This window comes from Emydura macquarii, unplaced genomic scaffold (assembly GCF_026122565.2).
Source record: "Emydura macquarii macquarii isolate MOO-44397 ecotype Brisbane River unplaced genomic scaffold, CSIRO-AGI_Emac_v2 contig_374, whole genome shotgun sequence".
Taxonomy (NCBI): Eukaryota; Metazoa; Chordata; order Testudines; family Chelidae; genus Emydura; species Emydura macquarii.
The window spans coordinates 8,441,454-8,459,033 of NW_027130511.1; the positions used below are offsets into that span (position 1 = coordinate 8,441,454).

The 17,580-nt window shown below is 45.7% G+C and overlaps 1 protein-coding gene across 2 annotated transcripts; it reads right to left on the reverse strand.

The window, feature by feature from the left end:
- Positions 1 to 234: 234 nt before the first annotated feature.
- COQ6 (coenzyme Q6, monooxygenase) lies at positions 235 to 17,372 on the reverse strand. Of its 2 annotated transcripts, XM_067533591.1 has the most exons (12): positions 17,212 to 17,372; positions 14,858 to 14,992; positions 9,039 to 9,097; positions 8,556 to 8,679; positions 6,737 to 6,867; positions 6,238 to 6,345; positions 6,074 to 6,136; positions 5,574 to 5,681; positions 2,800 to 3,002; positions 2,216 to 2,331; positions 1,503 to 1,669; positions 235 to 404 (listed from the first exon to the last, which is right to left on the reverse strand). In XM_067533591.1, the coding sequence occupies exons 1-12, from the start codon at positions 17,240 to 17,242 to the stop codon at positions 375 to 377; spliced, it is 1,275 nt and encodes a 424-aa protein (XP_067389692.1). In that variant the 5' UTR covers positions 17,243 to 17,372; the 3' UTR covers positions 235 to 374. The 2 variants fall into 2 exon arrangements, with proteins under 2 accessions (XP_067389692.1, XP_067389699.1); XM_067533598.1 differs by lacking the exon at positions 5,574 to 5,681.
- Positions 17,373 to 17,580: the final 208 nt, after the last annotated feature.

A 17,580-nucleotide genomic window follows, 5' to 3' on the forward strand; every position in this document is an offset into this window, starting at 1 on the left:
GCAGCAGGAGGCTGATAACCCAGAGGGAGAGGGTCACATCAGCACCACAATGCTCCAAGGTGTAGGGAAAACAGTACATTTGCTGCCACTCCAGCCTTAGGCTAAAAGGGCCATGCCTCTATGAACGCACATAGCAAAGATGATTCAGTGAAACTGGAACTACTGGTGCCACAGGAGGAGATGTGGTCCTCGAAGGAGAGCAGGACAAACAGAACTTCAGCAGAGATGAGCATATATTGTAAGAAAAATGTCATTCCCAGTTTTTATTGTTCTTCAAAGACACTATTCAAATACATGTTTCCAGACCAGACATGATACAGTCCTCAGGTTCCCAACAGTCACTGGTGAGTTGCAGCTCCTGATAGATGGAGCATTTACTTATTGGCAAAGGCCATAATCTGCTCCTAGAAAGGGAAAGGGGAAAAAATGAGTCACTTGTGAACCAGTGAGAGAAATATTCAGAAAAAGCTGCTGCATCCTCCTTCCCTCTACCCCACTGGATACTATTTCTCTTCTTGACTAAGGAAAGGGAGGCAGAAGGATTCAGCAGACACAGGAAAGACAGGTGCAGCTCTCTACTTTCCTTCCTGAGCTCTTTTTTGGTCAGATAAAAGCATTTTCAAGGCAGCAAGAAACAATGCAGAGCACTGCATATTACTCCCCTCTAGCAGCCCCTGAGCACTGGGAGACTGCTCTGCTGTTCAGAATAGATGGCTTCTGACCCTCTGCAACATACCTCAAGGAGTGATTCAATCACAGGGTTAAACAAATAATGAAAACAAGTCAAGAACTGAGAAATTCAAGGTGAAGGTCCCTGGATTAGAGGGAGCTGTGCTGATAATAGGTGAATTGCCCAGCAGATGGCTCACCATGAAAGCACTGCAACTAGGTCAAGGTCACCTGGCTATGTGGAAGTGGGCCACATTGGCACCTAGGCCTCGGGGGGAAAAAAAAAAAAAGAAACAATCTTTAGGGATAACACCTTTACTGCCACTTCTCTCCAAGTAGCCCCATCTTTCCAGAAGAGACCCACACTGTAGCTGAGCCCTGGTCTATACTTACCTGGAGATTCGGCAGCAGTCAACAGGAGTTATTCAAACTATGCAGAGTAGCTTGTGTAACTCCCTTCGACTGCTGTGCTTCCCTTCTGCCTGCCGTCTTCGTGTGCCGACAGGAACGCAGCGCTACACTACTTGAGGGAGTGGTTTTACTCAGTTGACTTCCTGATCGATTGAGCTGGTCTACACTGACCGCTCAATCGATCCAGCCGCAGCGAATTTGCTGCTGTCAGCATAGACATGCCCTGAGGCAGAATCATTAACAAAAGGCAACAAAAGCAGAGACCACTCAAGCCCCATTACCAGCTATATCTTTAGATTGCCTCACTCACGTGCCATTTGAACAGGTCTTATTCCTGATGAGTCTGCTAATGACTCAGTTCATTGTATCATCACAAGTTAGTTTGGGATCTTTGCAGCGTCCTTACTAACTGTGCCTCTTACTTTGACTGGAGATAATGCATTTGTTGTTTGCAATCCCCATGTTCTCAGCAGCACAAAGGGAGTGACACTTGTGGAGTAGAGTCTCTTCAGCAAGTCAATGGCAGCCATTAAAGAGAGGTTATGCCTCTGACGTTCAGTCTCAAACTGTAAAAGATGCTTTATGGAGCCTTGAAAAGAGAGGGGAGAAATAAATTACAGTCCCAACTGCTCATGCCACTGACATCATAATCTCCATGGGCACCCAAAACACATACACCAACAATCTCTGTACCCTCTAGATTCATCTTAATAAGGTGCCATTAGGAAATAGTAAGATCCAAGAATTGTTTCTTGTTCCTTTCAGCAGCACTTCTTATTCCCACTCCCTTGCCATCTCCTTACACCAGTGGCCAGCAGAATGGAACATTCTGTAGCCTAGGTGACACAGGACTGAGGTTTTGGGATGGGAAATGCATCCAAGAACTTCTCTCTCTTACTGGTCCAGAGATGAAGGAAGTTTAGACACTCCTGCTCATTCCAGTTTATAAATATGCTGATACATTATTCATGTTATGAGACACCAATGTGCCCAGATCTGTACAGGACACAAACTGAGTCAGTCCTTGCCCTGAAGAGCGTCTTTCTTTTAGATAGTGAGCTCAGTTGTGCTGGGAGACCCAGAGAAGGGGGTATTCATATTATTGCCATAAATTATGCTATATAATTATCCTTACCCAGATCCTTCCCATTGAAGGCCGCTGTGCTGAGGTGATGCGTCAAGCATGCAATATCTCCAAAGCCCATATTTACCCCTTGTCCTGCTAGTGGATGAACTCTGTGTGCTGCATCCCTAAGGGCAGAGCAAAGAGCACCTCAGATCCTAACCAAAGGAGAGCAAAGGCAGTCCATGTTTTCCTTACCCATTAAGTCCCTGCTCCCTCAGTGTAGCACACACTTCATCTCCTCTCTCTAATAAGCCCCTCCTTATAGCATCCCATGCCCACTATATTTACACACCTTATTTAACATGTATCTGACATCCAATACCTCCCAACACTGTGCTACACATACTGTGTCTGCCTTGTTACTTGAACCTCTCTGCTCTATGGCTCCAGACATAATCTAATTGTTCCACCTATTAACTGGGGAGAAGAACATGTCTGGCACCACAACTATCACCCTCCCTAAATAATCCCCACCCTTGTTGTGCCAGAGGTGCTTCACTTCATTCCCCAAACACACCCCTTATGGAAGCAGAAGGGGCCTGTTCTCCCATAAAAACAACCATGGCACCTGCAGCCCTCAACAAGCAATTTACCCAATAAGCGCCACCCGTTGCCGGACATATTCTGTTGCATGCCCCATTCCAAGAGGAAACACAGCTCGGCTCTTTGGCTCCACTCTGGCAATGCTTGGGGGCAGCTGACGGGCTGCAGTCCCTGATGGCATCAGGAGAGAAATAGCAGATCGGAACACGGATCCGGCAGTATCAATAAAGTCCGAGTGGTGTAGGTTGCTCCACTGAATAACAATAAAGACTGATTTATATGGTGCCCCAAAAACCCAAGGCTTCTTCTGGATGTCCCAACAAAATTACAAGCGCTTTTTTTTGTGTAGTGCCCACAATGTACTAGGCTCTGAACAAGCTCAAGGGAAGGCATGATTCCCTACCCCAAAGAGCACATTCTGCCTTTGCTCAAACCCAAAAGCAGCATGGCCTAATAAATACCAGACTGATGCAGAAATGAAAAAAGCCCCCAAATACACAGTCCTAACCACTCAGCAAAATGAACCATCCTCGTTATGGCCTAGGAGGAGACCATGTGGGCCCTGAGTCTTAGACAGAGAAGAGGCTGCCCCTCCCAGCCTTTTGAAAAGTTGTTCAGTCTCCATCATGACTTCCACTGCTAATCTAACTTCAGTCATGAAGGGTGACCCTCCTCTCTGAAGTGTGTTATAATAAAGCTCCCATGTGAAGGTATCCAAGATATCCCATCTCAGGTTTTTTAATGTTTTGATCAGATTTTTTTGATTGACAAAGTGTTAAGATCATCAGCATGGAACTGCACTAATGGAAAAATCAATAGAAATCTAGTAAAAGTAAAATGGTCATAGGCCTTCAAGTATTGCTCATGCATCTAAATCAGATACTTTATCTACTAGTTATACAGCCTAGCTAGTATCCAGGCAAGTTCATAAGTACTGATTACAGCAAGTACTGATCAAGATAAAAGCTGTACTAATCATCAATAAATATAAAAGTGATTCAAAGCCAAAAGCTACCTTAATGCAAATTAACCACATCTGAATGACAAGAGTCACAAGTCCTGGAGCATGCATTGAATGAACACAAGACTGAAATGGAGAATTCTTTATTAAAGGGCAAGTTAGACTTTGTGGAAATAAACTGGAAGTGAAAAGTAGTAAGCTTGTGGGGCTCCTAGAAATTCCTGCATTGACTAAGAGTTGTTGGAGCCTTGGGAGCGCATGAGTTGGCGCTTCCTTTGACTGTCCTATCTCAAAGTACAACTGCACTTTAAAAATGCACTCACAGGTTTTGCATACGTGTGTGAAAAAAATGGTGGGGGAAGAAGTATGTCTAGAATTGCAGGGTGAGATTCTGTAGGAGACTGAAGAAGAGCTGCTCACCAGGACAGAAGGAACATAGATACCTTTCTCTTCAGAAGCCTCCAATTCAAGAACTAACCAGGCTCAACCTGTTTAGCTTTAAAAATGAACACCAGATCAGGTCTATCCATGGGATATTTTTCAGCACCCACCAGCATATTTTTCTTCCAAGTCAACTTACTGCAGCTTCCATTATACATTAAGTATTGTGGCAGGGTCAGACTAGATGGCTACTGGAGAGTGCTAAAAGGCCAATATATCAGCCCCAGGCTCAGCAAGTCCCTTTTCTCTTGGTAGCTGAGCAGGTGTTACTCACAGAGTGTGTGAGAGCAGGCAAGACGCTGTCAGAAACCAGGAGGGTTTAGGAGAAGGAGCAGAACACTGCCATAAGAGAACCCTGCAGGTACAAAGATGGGGGGAGGGAAAAACCCTGCCCGAAGAAGGCAAAGGACTTTTCCCAGGCCTGGAGGCCTGAGGGAAAAGACCCTGCCAGAAGGGGAAAATAGAACTGGACATTTGGTTCGGCACTACCACACCCAGTGGGGCTGTCAGAGGTCAAGAGTCTCCCCTGGCAAGGTGGCCAGGAAGGGCCCCTGTCCGAGCAGGGTCCAGACATTAAGTCAAGGGGCACGGGGAAGTAACCCAGGGAAGCTAGCAGCTTTCTTGAAGCCACAACACGAGGCTGCTGCTTGCAGGGTCCCTAGGCTGGGGCCTGGAATCGAGGGTGGGACCGGACCACACGCCATACCAGCCATTCACTGGAGGGGCAAGAGCCCCAGCAAAGAGGCAAGGGCCTGTGAGAACCACAGACAGAACCGGAAGCCAGCAGGGAGCAGCCATCTTAGAGAGGCTGTATTACCCTCCCCCACCACTAGAGGATGGAACAACACTAAGGGGTGAAGGAGTTTCCTGACCTACCACTAGAAGGAAGTGCTGGACCCACTGAGGTAGAGGAAGAGCTTTGTCACAGTATATTAGGCTTTTTCTGACATGTATGAACCTATCTAGTCTGGTATACTGACTGCAACAGTTGTCAATTTCAGATTCATCACAGGAAGATGCAAGTCTTCCATCATGCACTTACCTGCAGTGATATCCCACCCCGCAATCCTGGTAATTATACTTAAGGAGGAGGATTGAGATTCCCTATTTTACTCTAGCTAACGTCACTGCAGAAGCTATTCTTATTCAGAGAGGCATCTAATGTTTTTTGAGCCTTATTAAAACGTTTGCCTCAATAGTATCCTGAAGCAGAAAGATTCACGGGTTAATTATATGCTCCACTAACAAATATTAGCCTTTATTAATTTTAAACTTGCCATCTTAATTTCACTGAGTACTTTTTGTATAATAGAATGGAGTAAATGGGGGTCAAAATGGTCCTCAGATATTAATTTACAGAAGCCTGTCCCTCATCACAGCAACAAAGTCAGCTCTGCATCCTCATGCAATGTTGATACTCACAAAGGCAGAGTTGATGGTGTCCACAAAGCTTTCCTCATCCATACTAAGAAGCTGTGATGCATGTTCATGAGATGTGGACCAAACCAAAGAGCTGGCAGTGTCAGAGAGCTGACCCAAGAGAACCACAAGTCAGTATCAAGAGACAGAAAAATAATCTGTGCAAGGCTCCCCCACATGCCAATCCACGAAAGATCCCAAGCCCCACCCACACACTAATTCAGGCAAGGGCCTTCATTGCACGAACCCCAGAACCAATACGTACAAGGGGCTCCAGACCCCAAAAAACCCAACAGGTGGGAAATAAGAAAATAAATAAGAATTAGGGGGGGAAAAAACCACCTACAGACAAAAGTGATCTATAATTCTTGATATAAAGGATAAGTCTTGAGACAAGACAGAAACAATGCTTCTACCTTTTCAGTGCCTTGTTACAAAGTGATTAGAAATAAACAGACCGAAGAGTGAAAGACAGGTGAGTCAAGAGTCACTGTCTCTCTTACCGGGAGAAGAGCAATTGGCCCTGAAGGGAGGAATCTCTGCCATGCTACATTGTTGTCTGTGGCCTAAAGCATGGAGAAACATGAGGACTGATGAGAACTGCTGATTTTGCATCACCTGTTTAACCTGTGCAGACACTGCAGCTCAGACATTTGCAGGATCTCACCTCAGACAAGTGCAGAGTAGCAACCACAGCTGACTGGTCATATTGATAGTGGATGTTCTGAATTCCAGCCGCTTTCCGGACTATGGAGTTCTGACCATCTGCACCAATCTAAGTGGATGAGATACAAGGAAATCTCTTCAACAGCTTTAGAGAAAGTAAGCATTCCACCCCCTTGTTATCTGCAGTGGGTAGCTAACGGAACACAGTATCAAAGGCCTCCCCTTTGCATCTGGGTATGTGGTTTCTTTTGAATAAATGAGAATACTGCAACAAGAGAGTCTCTACAGCCCTACTCTAATTCAGCAAACTCCTCTTTAGCTGGCCACAGGGAAGGCTACTGACCTTACCTCTTAGTATTTCTGACACAATTAGCAACTCACCTCACTCAAAACCTTCCACAACAGTGGAGCGGCACCACACCTGATATCGGAACTAAATCCAATGGAAAGAACTTGGTAAGAGGCAGTGTCTGATCAACAGAAAATGGAAGTTTAATTACCAGCAGTTTGGTTTGAAGTCTGCGTCCATCAGCTAAGTCAATTTTGACCCAAGGGCTTGTGTCAGAGGTATGATAGGGAAGGGGCCAGGTATACCCAACTGCTCTGCTCCTGTAGAGAACCTCCACCCGATCTGAAGGAACACAACGTAGCAAGGACACAGCATGATTCAGACATGAGAAAAGGAAAGTTACAAAAGTAGCAAAAGTCAAGGCACAGCTATGCAACACACTGACTCTCAGAGCTGACCCCACTGACACCTATCTTTTACTCCTGGGGGAATTCTGTGGCATTGCAGAAAAATGACTTTCTGATGGGGAAGCAAAGGGAAGCCGCAAAAGCAGTCATGTGTCCCTCCCCAGCAGCATAGGCGCATCATTTTGGGAACTTGGAGCAGCCGGCAGAGAGATAAATCACTGCAGGGGGCGGGACTGGGGATGCCCCACCTGACTCTGCTGCTAGTCCTGGCTGGGCTTGGGGCAGGGGAGGACAGGACTTCCTCTTCCCCTGTAAGGAGCGGATGGGATGGGTCAGAACTAAGCCCAGAAACCTCCTCCGGCTGCAGGAAGCTTTGTCCTCCTCACCCTCCATTTCCTTTCCCCATTGCTCCTCAGCCCCAGGGGGGTAGAGGTCACTCTACGGAGAACTGCTCTTCCATCCATCCAACCTTTGTGCATCTGGACATCCCCATATCCAGACCACCTGCCAAGGCTCATCTCTACACCCAAACCCCCAGTGCGCCGAGCCTCACCCCCTGCATCCAGATCCCCATTCCTGCACCCAACCACCTCCTGCTGAATCCCCCACACTCAAACCCCCACCCTGATGAGCTCCACCCCCCCACACCCAAACCCCCACTTCACTGATCCCCAATCAGCTGCGCCCAGACCCCCATCTCACCAAGCCCCATTCCCCCAGCACCCAGACCTCCCTTGCTGAGCCCCAACCATCTTCACCTGGACCCCCCTGCAGAGTTCCATTTCCCATGCACGCGGAACCCCTTCCCCTCCCAACAAGCCCCCTGTGCATCCAGATCCTCCACCAAGCTGCCCACACCAAATTGCCCCACACAGAGCCCTCTCACCCCACACTATGATCCTACTGGGATGAGCCTGCCTGACCCACACCTGGATCAGGGGGCCAGGGCTGGACATGCGAGACTTTGTCCCTCTGACTTGCTTGGTGCACCTGGCACAGAGGGACAAGCCTGGCCCTTGCACTATATCAAGGTCAATGCAGTCTCACTGCCAAGTCCTTGTGGAGAGGGGAGGGGGAGGAAGAAGGGTGATCTCCCACCTCTGTGCAGCCAGTGGCCTGTGCTTCCCACTGCCATGCTGGAGCCTCCACATTTATTTATTGACAAATAAAATATGCAGAATTTTAAAACATTGTGCCAGAAGTTTTATTTTTTTGGCACAGAATTCCCTCAGGAGTAACTCTTAGAGCAGAAGGACGCAATCTATCTTTCCAGAGACTTATATTGCCCCCATCACTGCAGTGTTTTAGCACCTCCCAAATGTCTGAGCTGGGGAGAGGGGGGAGGGAAGCTAAAGATGCTTCACAACAAAACATAAAATATCACAGTGAGTGCATGTGTGAAGTCTAGAAAAGGACACAGGCTAGAAGGCTTAGATACAGGTTCACAGAGAACAAGTATCTCTTCCCAATCTAGGGGGACTGCCTCTCCTTCCTAAATCTCACAGTTATCTGCTGCATGAGTTTCCTCCCTCTCTCTTCCCCTGTTCCAGAACTCCCTGATGAACACAACTCACTGAGAGTTCCCACACCGAGAATAAAAAAATAAAAGAAATTCTCTCCTACCTGACACTGCATCTAACTGTTTGGTCAGAGCAGATATAATGACATCGTTCTCCACTATATAACCCATGTCTTCTAAGTTGTTTTTATCAAAGATTATCATGGCCTCTGAACAGGCATCCCACACCTGTTAGGGGGAAGAGAGAGAAAATATCACACAGCATAGATGCAGCACGTATTGTGCAGCTCCATCAGGAACTACCCACAACTCTCCCTTAACAGGGAAAGGTGATGAGCAATCTCTAGGGCTTCCATCAGGAAGTATCCCTCCAGCCTCTAATGTCAGTAGATTGAGGTAGAAGGTAGAAGGGTGAGAGAATCTCCTAGGAAGACTGCCCCACCAAGAATACAACAGGCTTAGTCAGTGTGCCATGATCCTCTCCAAAGAGGAGACAAACCTTGGGCCATTAAGGGTAAATATTTCTGAGAATTCAAGTTACATTAGCATACAGAGACAGACTGCATTCATGGCAGTGAGTCAAGCACCTGCATCCGCCGGAAGGGTTTGAATCGCAGGCTGCAGACATGATCCCAGGCACCAAAACCTAAAAGACAGAGAAGGAAACCACAACATGAAGAGAAAACCAGTCACAGTGAGACCAAATTGAGACTTAGAGTCACTTTCCTCTCTCTCCCCCCTCAATCCCCTACTGAGTAACACTTTTCCAGCCTATCCATAGGCTCTGCTTTTTCCATCCATATACAGAGCTGGGCCTGTCTAGGTTCTTATAAGGCTCCCACACCACTCTGTGTCGATACTGATGCAAGACAGGAGGGAAGACCCATCTGCCTGGGGTCAGTGAAGGGCTGACATCAGGAACTTGATGTGGCATATGGTCAACTCTCACTATGTTATACCTAGGCTCTGAGTTTGGGGGCACAAGAGGGAAGGAAAGGCTCAAGGACACAGTTGATTAAAACTCTTCTTTCATCATTAGGAAGCAGGGTTCAGACCTGCCTATAGCCACACACAGATTCTCTCAGCAACCAATGAGTTCCCCTTCTCCTCCTTTATTCCTAAACACTATACCATCCTTCCCATTAATCAGGCTTGCAACTTCAGTATCTCACATTAGACTCCTTCCTCCTGCCACCCACACAAGCCAGCACCAAATCCTGTCAGTTTTTACTTCACAACAACTCTAAAATACATCCTTTCCTTTTCCTAAAATCCTTGTCCAGGCCTTGGTCATCTCTCACTTCTGTTTCTGCAACTCCTGATGTAGTCTAACTTTCCCACCCAACCCTGATCATATGAACACCTGTTTGGTTCTCTTGCCTTCCATACATTGCTTCAAAACTGTGCACAACTCTCCCAACTCAGCCCTCATTTCCTCTAAGTCAATGCCTATTGCCTATGCTTCTCCAAAGCCTCTCCCCTAATTTATCCCACTGTACTGTTTTCAAATGCTCTATTTTGCATCTTCCTCAATGCTTCCCCCCAAGCACCAAACAGCCACCCTCCCCTCAGCCAAATACTTCTGCAGAACATGGTGATTCTGTGAAATGGCTACCAACAGAAACTGGATTTCCCAAATTCTGGTCATCTAGACTAGTGCTCATCTGCATGTTGCACTTTGGATCTTAAACTCCTTGGTGCAGTCATCCTTTGCATGTCATAGTGCTGAGCACATTAAGAGTGTTCAGCAAATGATTGATAATGTAATCATTACATGAGAGATGGACATGGTCATTTTGTCTATACATCAGCCCAAACTTTAAGTTATCGTATCTTCCTCAGCCTGTATAATAACCTAACTCGTTTTAGTGTACAACTTGTGTTTAATGTATAAATTATACGGAAAGGGAATAGTTCATATATAGGGAGAAGGAAACAAAATTCAGAAGCCATTCTACAGTACAGAAGCAGAGGGCTGAGAAGTTCCACGTTCAGTGCAGAGAATGCTGAAGTAACAAGGACAGTGATAAACATCAAGGAGAATCTGCCAAGTAGGAGTGGATACAAACCATTCAGGGTAAAGATTCAGGAGTGGGTGGGGATAAAAAAAAAGCTGATACATATTCCCTGTTCAAACAGGACACAAGAGGGGGTTCCTGCTACAGAAAGTGAAATTACAGATACTATGAAATTAAATACAGGAGCAATAACATCTTAAATGTCTCTACAAACAAATACAAAGTGAACTAGAAATGAAATTAAATGATGATTATGAGCTGATTGGATGATTCTCAGAATTAGAGATGGGAGGAAGATCAATAGTACAGCTACCACTGTGTCTCACACGTTCCCAAAAGTTGTAATATGAAATCTGATAACTAAGAAAGTAATGATGAAATACTTTAGGTAAAGATACAAGTAGGGTTGGGCACTTCACCATTCCAAAAATAATTGATCAACTGACCTGTCAAATAATGTAAAAAATGGTCAAATATTTTAAAGCACTAAGATATTAGAACAACAAAAAGAGAGTCTCCAATAGGCTTAGCCTTAGATAGATATTTATGCCTAATTACAACAGACGAGTTTCTTAACTGAGTTATTTTAACTCAGAAAAATGTAAAACAATGAAATGAAGTTCTAAAAAATGAAAGACTGGGACCATAATACAATCAAAAAGGTAGGCCGCCACCTACATCAGGGCATTCTTGCTGAAATATTTGACCCTGGTCATCTAATAGGCGGTCAACGGACCAGCTTCCCAAGCCTGGATATGAGAAATGATAAATAATGGAAGCTGTGCAGAGATCATCTGCTACAGAATCCAGGACTGAAGGACAGCAGAACCAGAAATTCCTCAATCAACTATTGTGAAGTTAAAAAGCAAATGGTGCCATACTCAGAAGAAGGAACATTTGTTTCAATTGGATACAATATTCTTCTTTCAGTTCTACACTGTGTTGCTCTGCAAATCCTGAACAGGTCCATCCTTCTACTTCACAGATAGCTGTATTTCATGGATGGGTGAAGTGATTTCTGCTTGTAAAATGTTTTGGGATTAGAGCCGGTTGAATTTTTTTCTGTTAATTATGGTTTTGTTTGTGTGTGCGCACACAATTCCAAATTTTTGATCAAAATAAAAACTGAAAAAATGTTGTTTCACTTTGATACAATAAGTTTTTGGTTTTCATTATTTGTACTCCCTCCCTTTCTTAGGGAGGGGACTAACAAAGAGATAAAAGGGAGGAACCACCGAAGTTTTTTTTGTTTGGAATCAGAAAAAAAAAGTTTTCACACAAAAAAATTAAAAATTTCCATAAACATTTTGAAAAAATGTTTTTTCTTTCAAAAATGTTTATGGAAAATACGTACATTTTTTTGACCAGACATATTTGGGATTGTAATGGGGTGTACTGAGCCCTTTGAGGCTCCCTGCTGGTGGCCATGCAATTCAACCCTATCACATACCACCCCAAAAAAGAAGCAGTGAAGGCGAGTCCCTCCAGGCATGCCTAGAAAGACTGCAGGGAAGCAGCCAATCAGAGCTCAGCAGGCTCAGATAAAAGGAGCTGGAGGCCTGAGCTAGTCAGTTCCTGATAGGAACCAGAAGAGCAAGGAAAGTACCCTTAGCTGGAGTTTAAGGGAGAGCCAGAAGATGGGTTCTAGTGACAGTGTCATTCCATGAGAAAGAACTTCAGCCTTAAGGTAAGGATGAAGAAGAAGGGACAACATGGGAAGTGACCCAGAGAATAACAGCAGCCATTATTACAAGAAGCAGCAGGTGGCTGCTATTAGGGATGTAAAATATCAAACTGTTAACCAGCAAGTATTAGTCTTACTGTTTACAAATTGTGTTAACTGTTTGCTGCATGGGGGGAGCTGTGCACTGGGGCAATGAGTGGGGACCTGGTGTTGCAGGGAGGGACAATTGGGCGTGGGGGGAGCTAGGACACATGCTCATGCATATGGAGGGGAGAGCCTTGGAGGCTTAGAGGTTTGGTGTCTGCTGCAGTGCCCGTTTGAGAAACAGTGAGCTGGATGGCAGCAGCTGAGGTGTGTCTGGGTGAAGGGTCGGGGGGGAGGAGGGGGTCGGGTGGGCATGGGGAGTGTCCCCAGTTGTGGGGAAGGGCCAGGAGCGTGGCAAGGAGCAGATGGGCTCGGAGAGTGAGCAGAGCACGGAGGTGCCTTATTGCCCCCTCCTGTGGACTGGTGATTGGCAGGCCCCAGGAGCGGTGGCACCCCGGCTCTGGAGGGCCCACTCCGGGGTGATTGGAAGGGTCACAGCCCCATGCAGGGTGGGGTCAAGGCACATTTGGCTGCCCCCATCCAGCTCCCGGGCACACCCTGCAACCACCTAGGGATGTAAAATATATCTTTTAAATAGCTGTTTTGTTAAACAATATTTGACATGCCTAACTGCTATTTATAGGGTCCCTGGATCAGGACCCAGAGTAGGGGGCAGGCCTGGGTCCCCCATCAACCACTGTCAGAATGGCCTAGGCCCCGAGAAGGGGATAAGGCTTTTTTAGAGGCCCAAGTGAAGGGGATGACTTGAAGAATCTCTAGTGAGAAAACCCTGAGGTGGCACTGCTCTATACCAGGGCAGACAGGGACTTAAAGCTAGCTCAGAAGGAGCTGAGGACTGAATCCAGAGGCAAGTCTAAAGACATAACCAAGGGCACAGAGACAAGCCCCATTGGACTTTTTAGCCCTGAAGGGGTTTGTTCATTCATACTTTGACTGTGTGTGACTTGGCCAGAAGGCTGAGCCATTGAAGATGTACCTGACAAGGGCAACAGCCAACAGGGGTGTCAGAAAAGGAAAGAGTGCAGATTCGCACCTGGCTGACAGGAGGCACTCATGAAAAGTGAGTGTCCCCCATCATAGGTATCCTTTGTGATGAAATAAGGGATGGGAGAAAAAAGGGAGGGAAGAGCAGAATTACCCAAATTGGAATTTAGACAGGACTCAGATATCCCTGCTCTTAGCCAGACTAACGGGACAAGTGGTCGGAATCTCAGTTTTGTGTCTCATAATGGTACCTCAAGCAGCACTGAGCCCCTGCTCCAGGCTGGGGCATTAGTTCAGCAACAACTCAGAACCACTTCCTGGAGCACCTGGGTTGTTCTTGGAGTTCACACATCCATGTCCTTACCAGAAATAACCCTGCTTAGTTGACAAAGTAGTATGGCTTCAAGCTATGATGGTTAGGTAGTATGAACCAGCCAAAAATCTTTCCACCTACCTAAATATTCATGCTGTGAAAACCAAGAAGGCAAAAAAAGGATTTGGGTGAGCCAACCCTGAGCTGTGTACCAGAAAGCAGACACAAGACAACTTCAGAACACGGCTGTGAAATGAGTTTTTTGTGGCTGCAAACTTCAGTCCAGTTACCCAGGGGTGGAGAAGCCTTCACATCTCAAAATCCATCAGCAGTATTGACACTAACTGTTCCTCTTGTTGGCTTCTCAGTAGAAAAGTCAAGGACTGAATGGACCCAAGAGACTGAACTATACTGCAGAACGAATTCTTCCCCAGCAGGGGTGAGGTACATAGACTGGGGAACAGTGTGGGAAGCTTCCTTTACACAGCCCAGGTTGTACTTGTTCTCTGGATAGAATACTCCAGGGCTGTCAGTTCAAGACCTTTTACTAGCACTAAAATCACACAAATCTATACAAAATGAACAAGGATTCCAGAACAAGATGCCATGTACCTACCTTAGAAAAGCCTGATTTAGATACCTTATAGACTCAGACTATAAGGTCAGAAGGGACTATTATGATCATCTAGTCTGACCTCCTGTACAACACAGGCCACAGAACTTCACCCACCCACTCCTGTAATCGACTGCTAACTTATGACTGAGTTATTGAAGTCCTCAAATAATGATTTAAAGACTTTAAGGTACAGAGAATTCACCAGCAAGTGACCCATGCCCCATGCTACAGAGGAAGGCGAAAAACCCTTCGGGCCTATGCCAATCCACCCTGGGAGAAAATTGCTTCCCGACCTCAAATATGGCAATCAGTTAAACCTGTGGGCAAGACTCACCAACCAGACACCCAGAAAGAATTCTCTGTAATAACTCAGCACCCACACCATCTAAGATCCCATCACAAGCCATTGTGCATATTTACTGCTAGTAGTCGAAGATCAGTCAATTGCCAAATTAGGCTGTCCCATCATACCATCACTCCATAAGTATATCAAGCTTAGTCTTGAAGCCAACTAGGTTTCTTACCTCAATTCAGAATGTATGGCAGTAAGAAAGAGAGAGGTGGAATCAGTCACATTAGTTTAAGAACAACATTCAGTCCTAATCTGAATTCTCCAGGGCCTCACAAAAGTAAAACCAGTTTCAAATTAAACTGTTATACTGAAAGAACAGAAGAACTGTACTCACTGCTCAGAAGAGTGGCTGAACCAGGAGAGATGGAACTGACCCTGTTACTGTAACTCTCAGGCAAATGGTCAGACACTTTCCTAGGGCCAGCTTCCAGTAACAGGATTTTCTTATCACGGAAGTGGACATCATGTCCTGAAACAGGCAAACATTTATTAAGATACTTCTTTAGTAAAAGGTAATTTCTTTGTTTACATATCAAGAACTCCCATGCACCTTCCAATGAGATGCTCAAATAAAACTTCTTACAGGAAAAAGCATATTAAATGCTGATTTCTAACTAAATACAGATTTAATATTATGGAGGCACTGGACACAACTCCATAGTTAAGATTAAGATCTGTTTTGCAATTAAAGCAAGGATTCAACTTCTTTTGTAGGAAAAGCTACAGCAAAATCCTCCCCAGACTTGCAGCACTTTCTTGTTGAGTACAGAATGAATTTTCTGGAAGTTTACAAATCTGTTAGTTTGATTTAAAATTAAGAACCAAATTATTTAAGAAACTTAGCATTTGTGACAGTCTCTTCTTTGTCCCAAATGATCTTTACGATGGAATAGCACAGACATTTCAAACTTTCTACACAGTTAAAATTTGAAATCTTTAGCATAAGCTATACGTGGAAAAAATAAGGTGGCAATTAAGCTAAGTTATTAATTATTACTGTATCTAATTGTTATGATATAGGCTACAATTAGGCTCAGGTAATCCATAAATAGGGTCACTGTGACAACAAAAGTAACTCTCCCAAGCACTACTCTTCCTCTACAGCTAATCTGCATGCAACAGTTCTAGTGGCTGTAATGACTCAGTAGTATGAAAGAGTGAACACTTATCAAGAATAGCTCTCATTGATAATTACTAGGCCCAACTGTCATGCAGCCATAGAACCTTTAAAAAGCAATACCAGCTTTGGACATCAGTGCTTGAAAGGTTCCCCACAGCATTGCTGTCTCAGCTCCACTGCACACTGACTTGGCACTGCTGGGGGAACAGAGGCAAGACATTTCTGCCCTTAAGGCACAAAGACATTTGGACATAGGGACTAGGCTCTCCCTGCCTCCCTTCACATAGGGTAGTCTCACACAGACCTCTGAACCCATAAGTAAATTTCAAATTAAGGGCCAGTTTCACCAGTACACTTCAACCGCTTTGCATTGTTCTAGCTTTGGTGAAGCAGTGACTCTGTCCTTAAATTTTAAAAAAGTTAATGTCTCAAAAACATTAGAAATATAACAGGGTAGCATTTTCTTTGGATTTCTTGTTTAATGTTTATACTTTAAAAGCCAAATAAATTTCCAGACCAGAAAGAATTAAGATGAAGTTAAGGTTGCAAGTATGTATTAAGTTAAGGGCAAAAATCTATTACAGGGGTACGGCAATAAGCCCCAAACTAAGCATTACGAACCCAGGAAACTCAAAATTACAATTGCATCCATATGTTATGGTAAGATATGTATAGTTAAGGCATCCAAACAACTTTAACTCTGCTGTTACCCTTTAGTGATGTTCCAGGGAGAAAAACAATATGAAGATATGTCTTTAAAAATCAATTTAATGTGGGAGCACAAACACTAAAAACTCAATCATATAATATTGCATGACATCACTACAGGGAAAACAGATTAGCTTGTAAATCGGTCTGATACGTAAGAGGCCTGGGCAGAGTTTGTGGGGAAAATGTGCGATCAATTAATCAAGGGGCTCCCAAAATATAGCATCCCTAACAATGAGTGTTTTTCAGTGCAGAGGAAGTAGCTGTGCTTGAAAGAATTACAATAGGGAAAAAAGACAAAGGGCAGTATAACACATGAAACATACTACTAAACTCCCTGACAGCTCCATCTTAGGCCTGGTCTACACACAGTGTAGGGCTGTGGGTGATTTTTTCTCACCAATAAATCAGTACAACGCAGATGGTGGGTACACTTACACTCCCCATATAGTTATTTATTTCCCTTCCTGTACATGAATAAGCTATACCAGTATAAACATCTTCATCCAGGGATAGCTGTGTAAGCGCTTTGAGAGGGGGAGGGAGCGTTGTACCGCTTCAACGCTATCGGGAGAGTGTGGACGAGTCTCAACCCGGGCACAACAATCCACCATCGAGCCCCAGGGCTTGATGGAGCCTAGGCCAGTGCCGGCCCGCTGCTACGACCCCTCCTCAGCCCCGGGAGAAGCACCCAGGGCCGGGCTCAGACTCAGGGGCTTCCCTGCTCACATTCACGGCCAGTCAGAAGCGAGGCCGCTCACCGGAACACGCGCTAACTCCGCGACAGAGGATGGACCGCCCCGCCCCGCCCCCAGCGCTGCCCCGAACTCCCAGCCCAGGTGAGGGCGACGAGGCCTTACCCAGCGCCGCAGCCATCGCGCTCCCGACCATCCCCCCGCCCGACACCACCACATCATACACCGGCCCGGTGCCTGCGGCCCGCACCGGGACCCTCCACGCCAGGACCCCGGCCCGCAAGCGGAGCCGTCCCCTAACTAGCGACAAGAGGCCACGACCCCTCGCCGACACCGCCATTACTGCGGAAGTGACGTAGACAGACACCCCCCCTCCCCTAACAACCGCCCAAATCGGAAGCGACGAAAGAGGCGCCATGACAACGCGCGTCCTAACAGCCGGGCACAGGCAAGACGACGACCCCTCCCCGAGCAGGTTACTGCCAATCGACGGGCGCTGGGAAAGGTACATAATGAACGACCATTGGCTAGTGA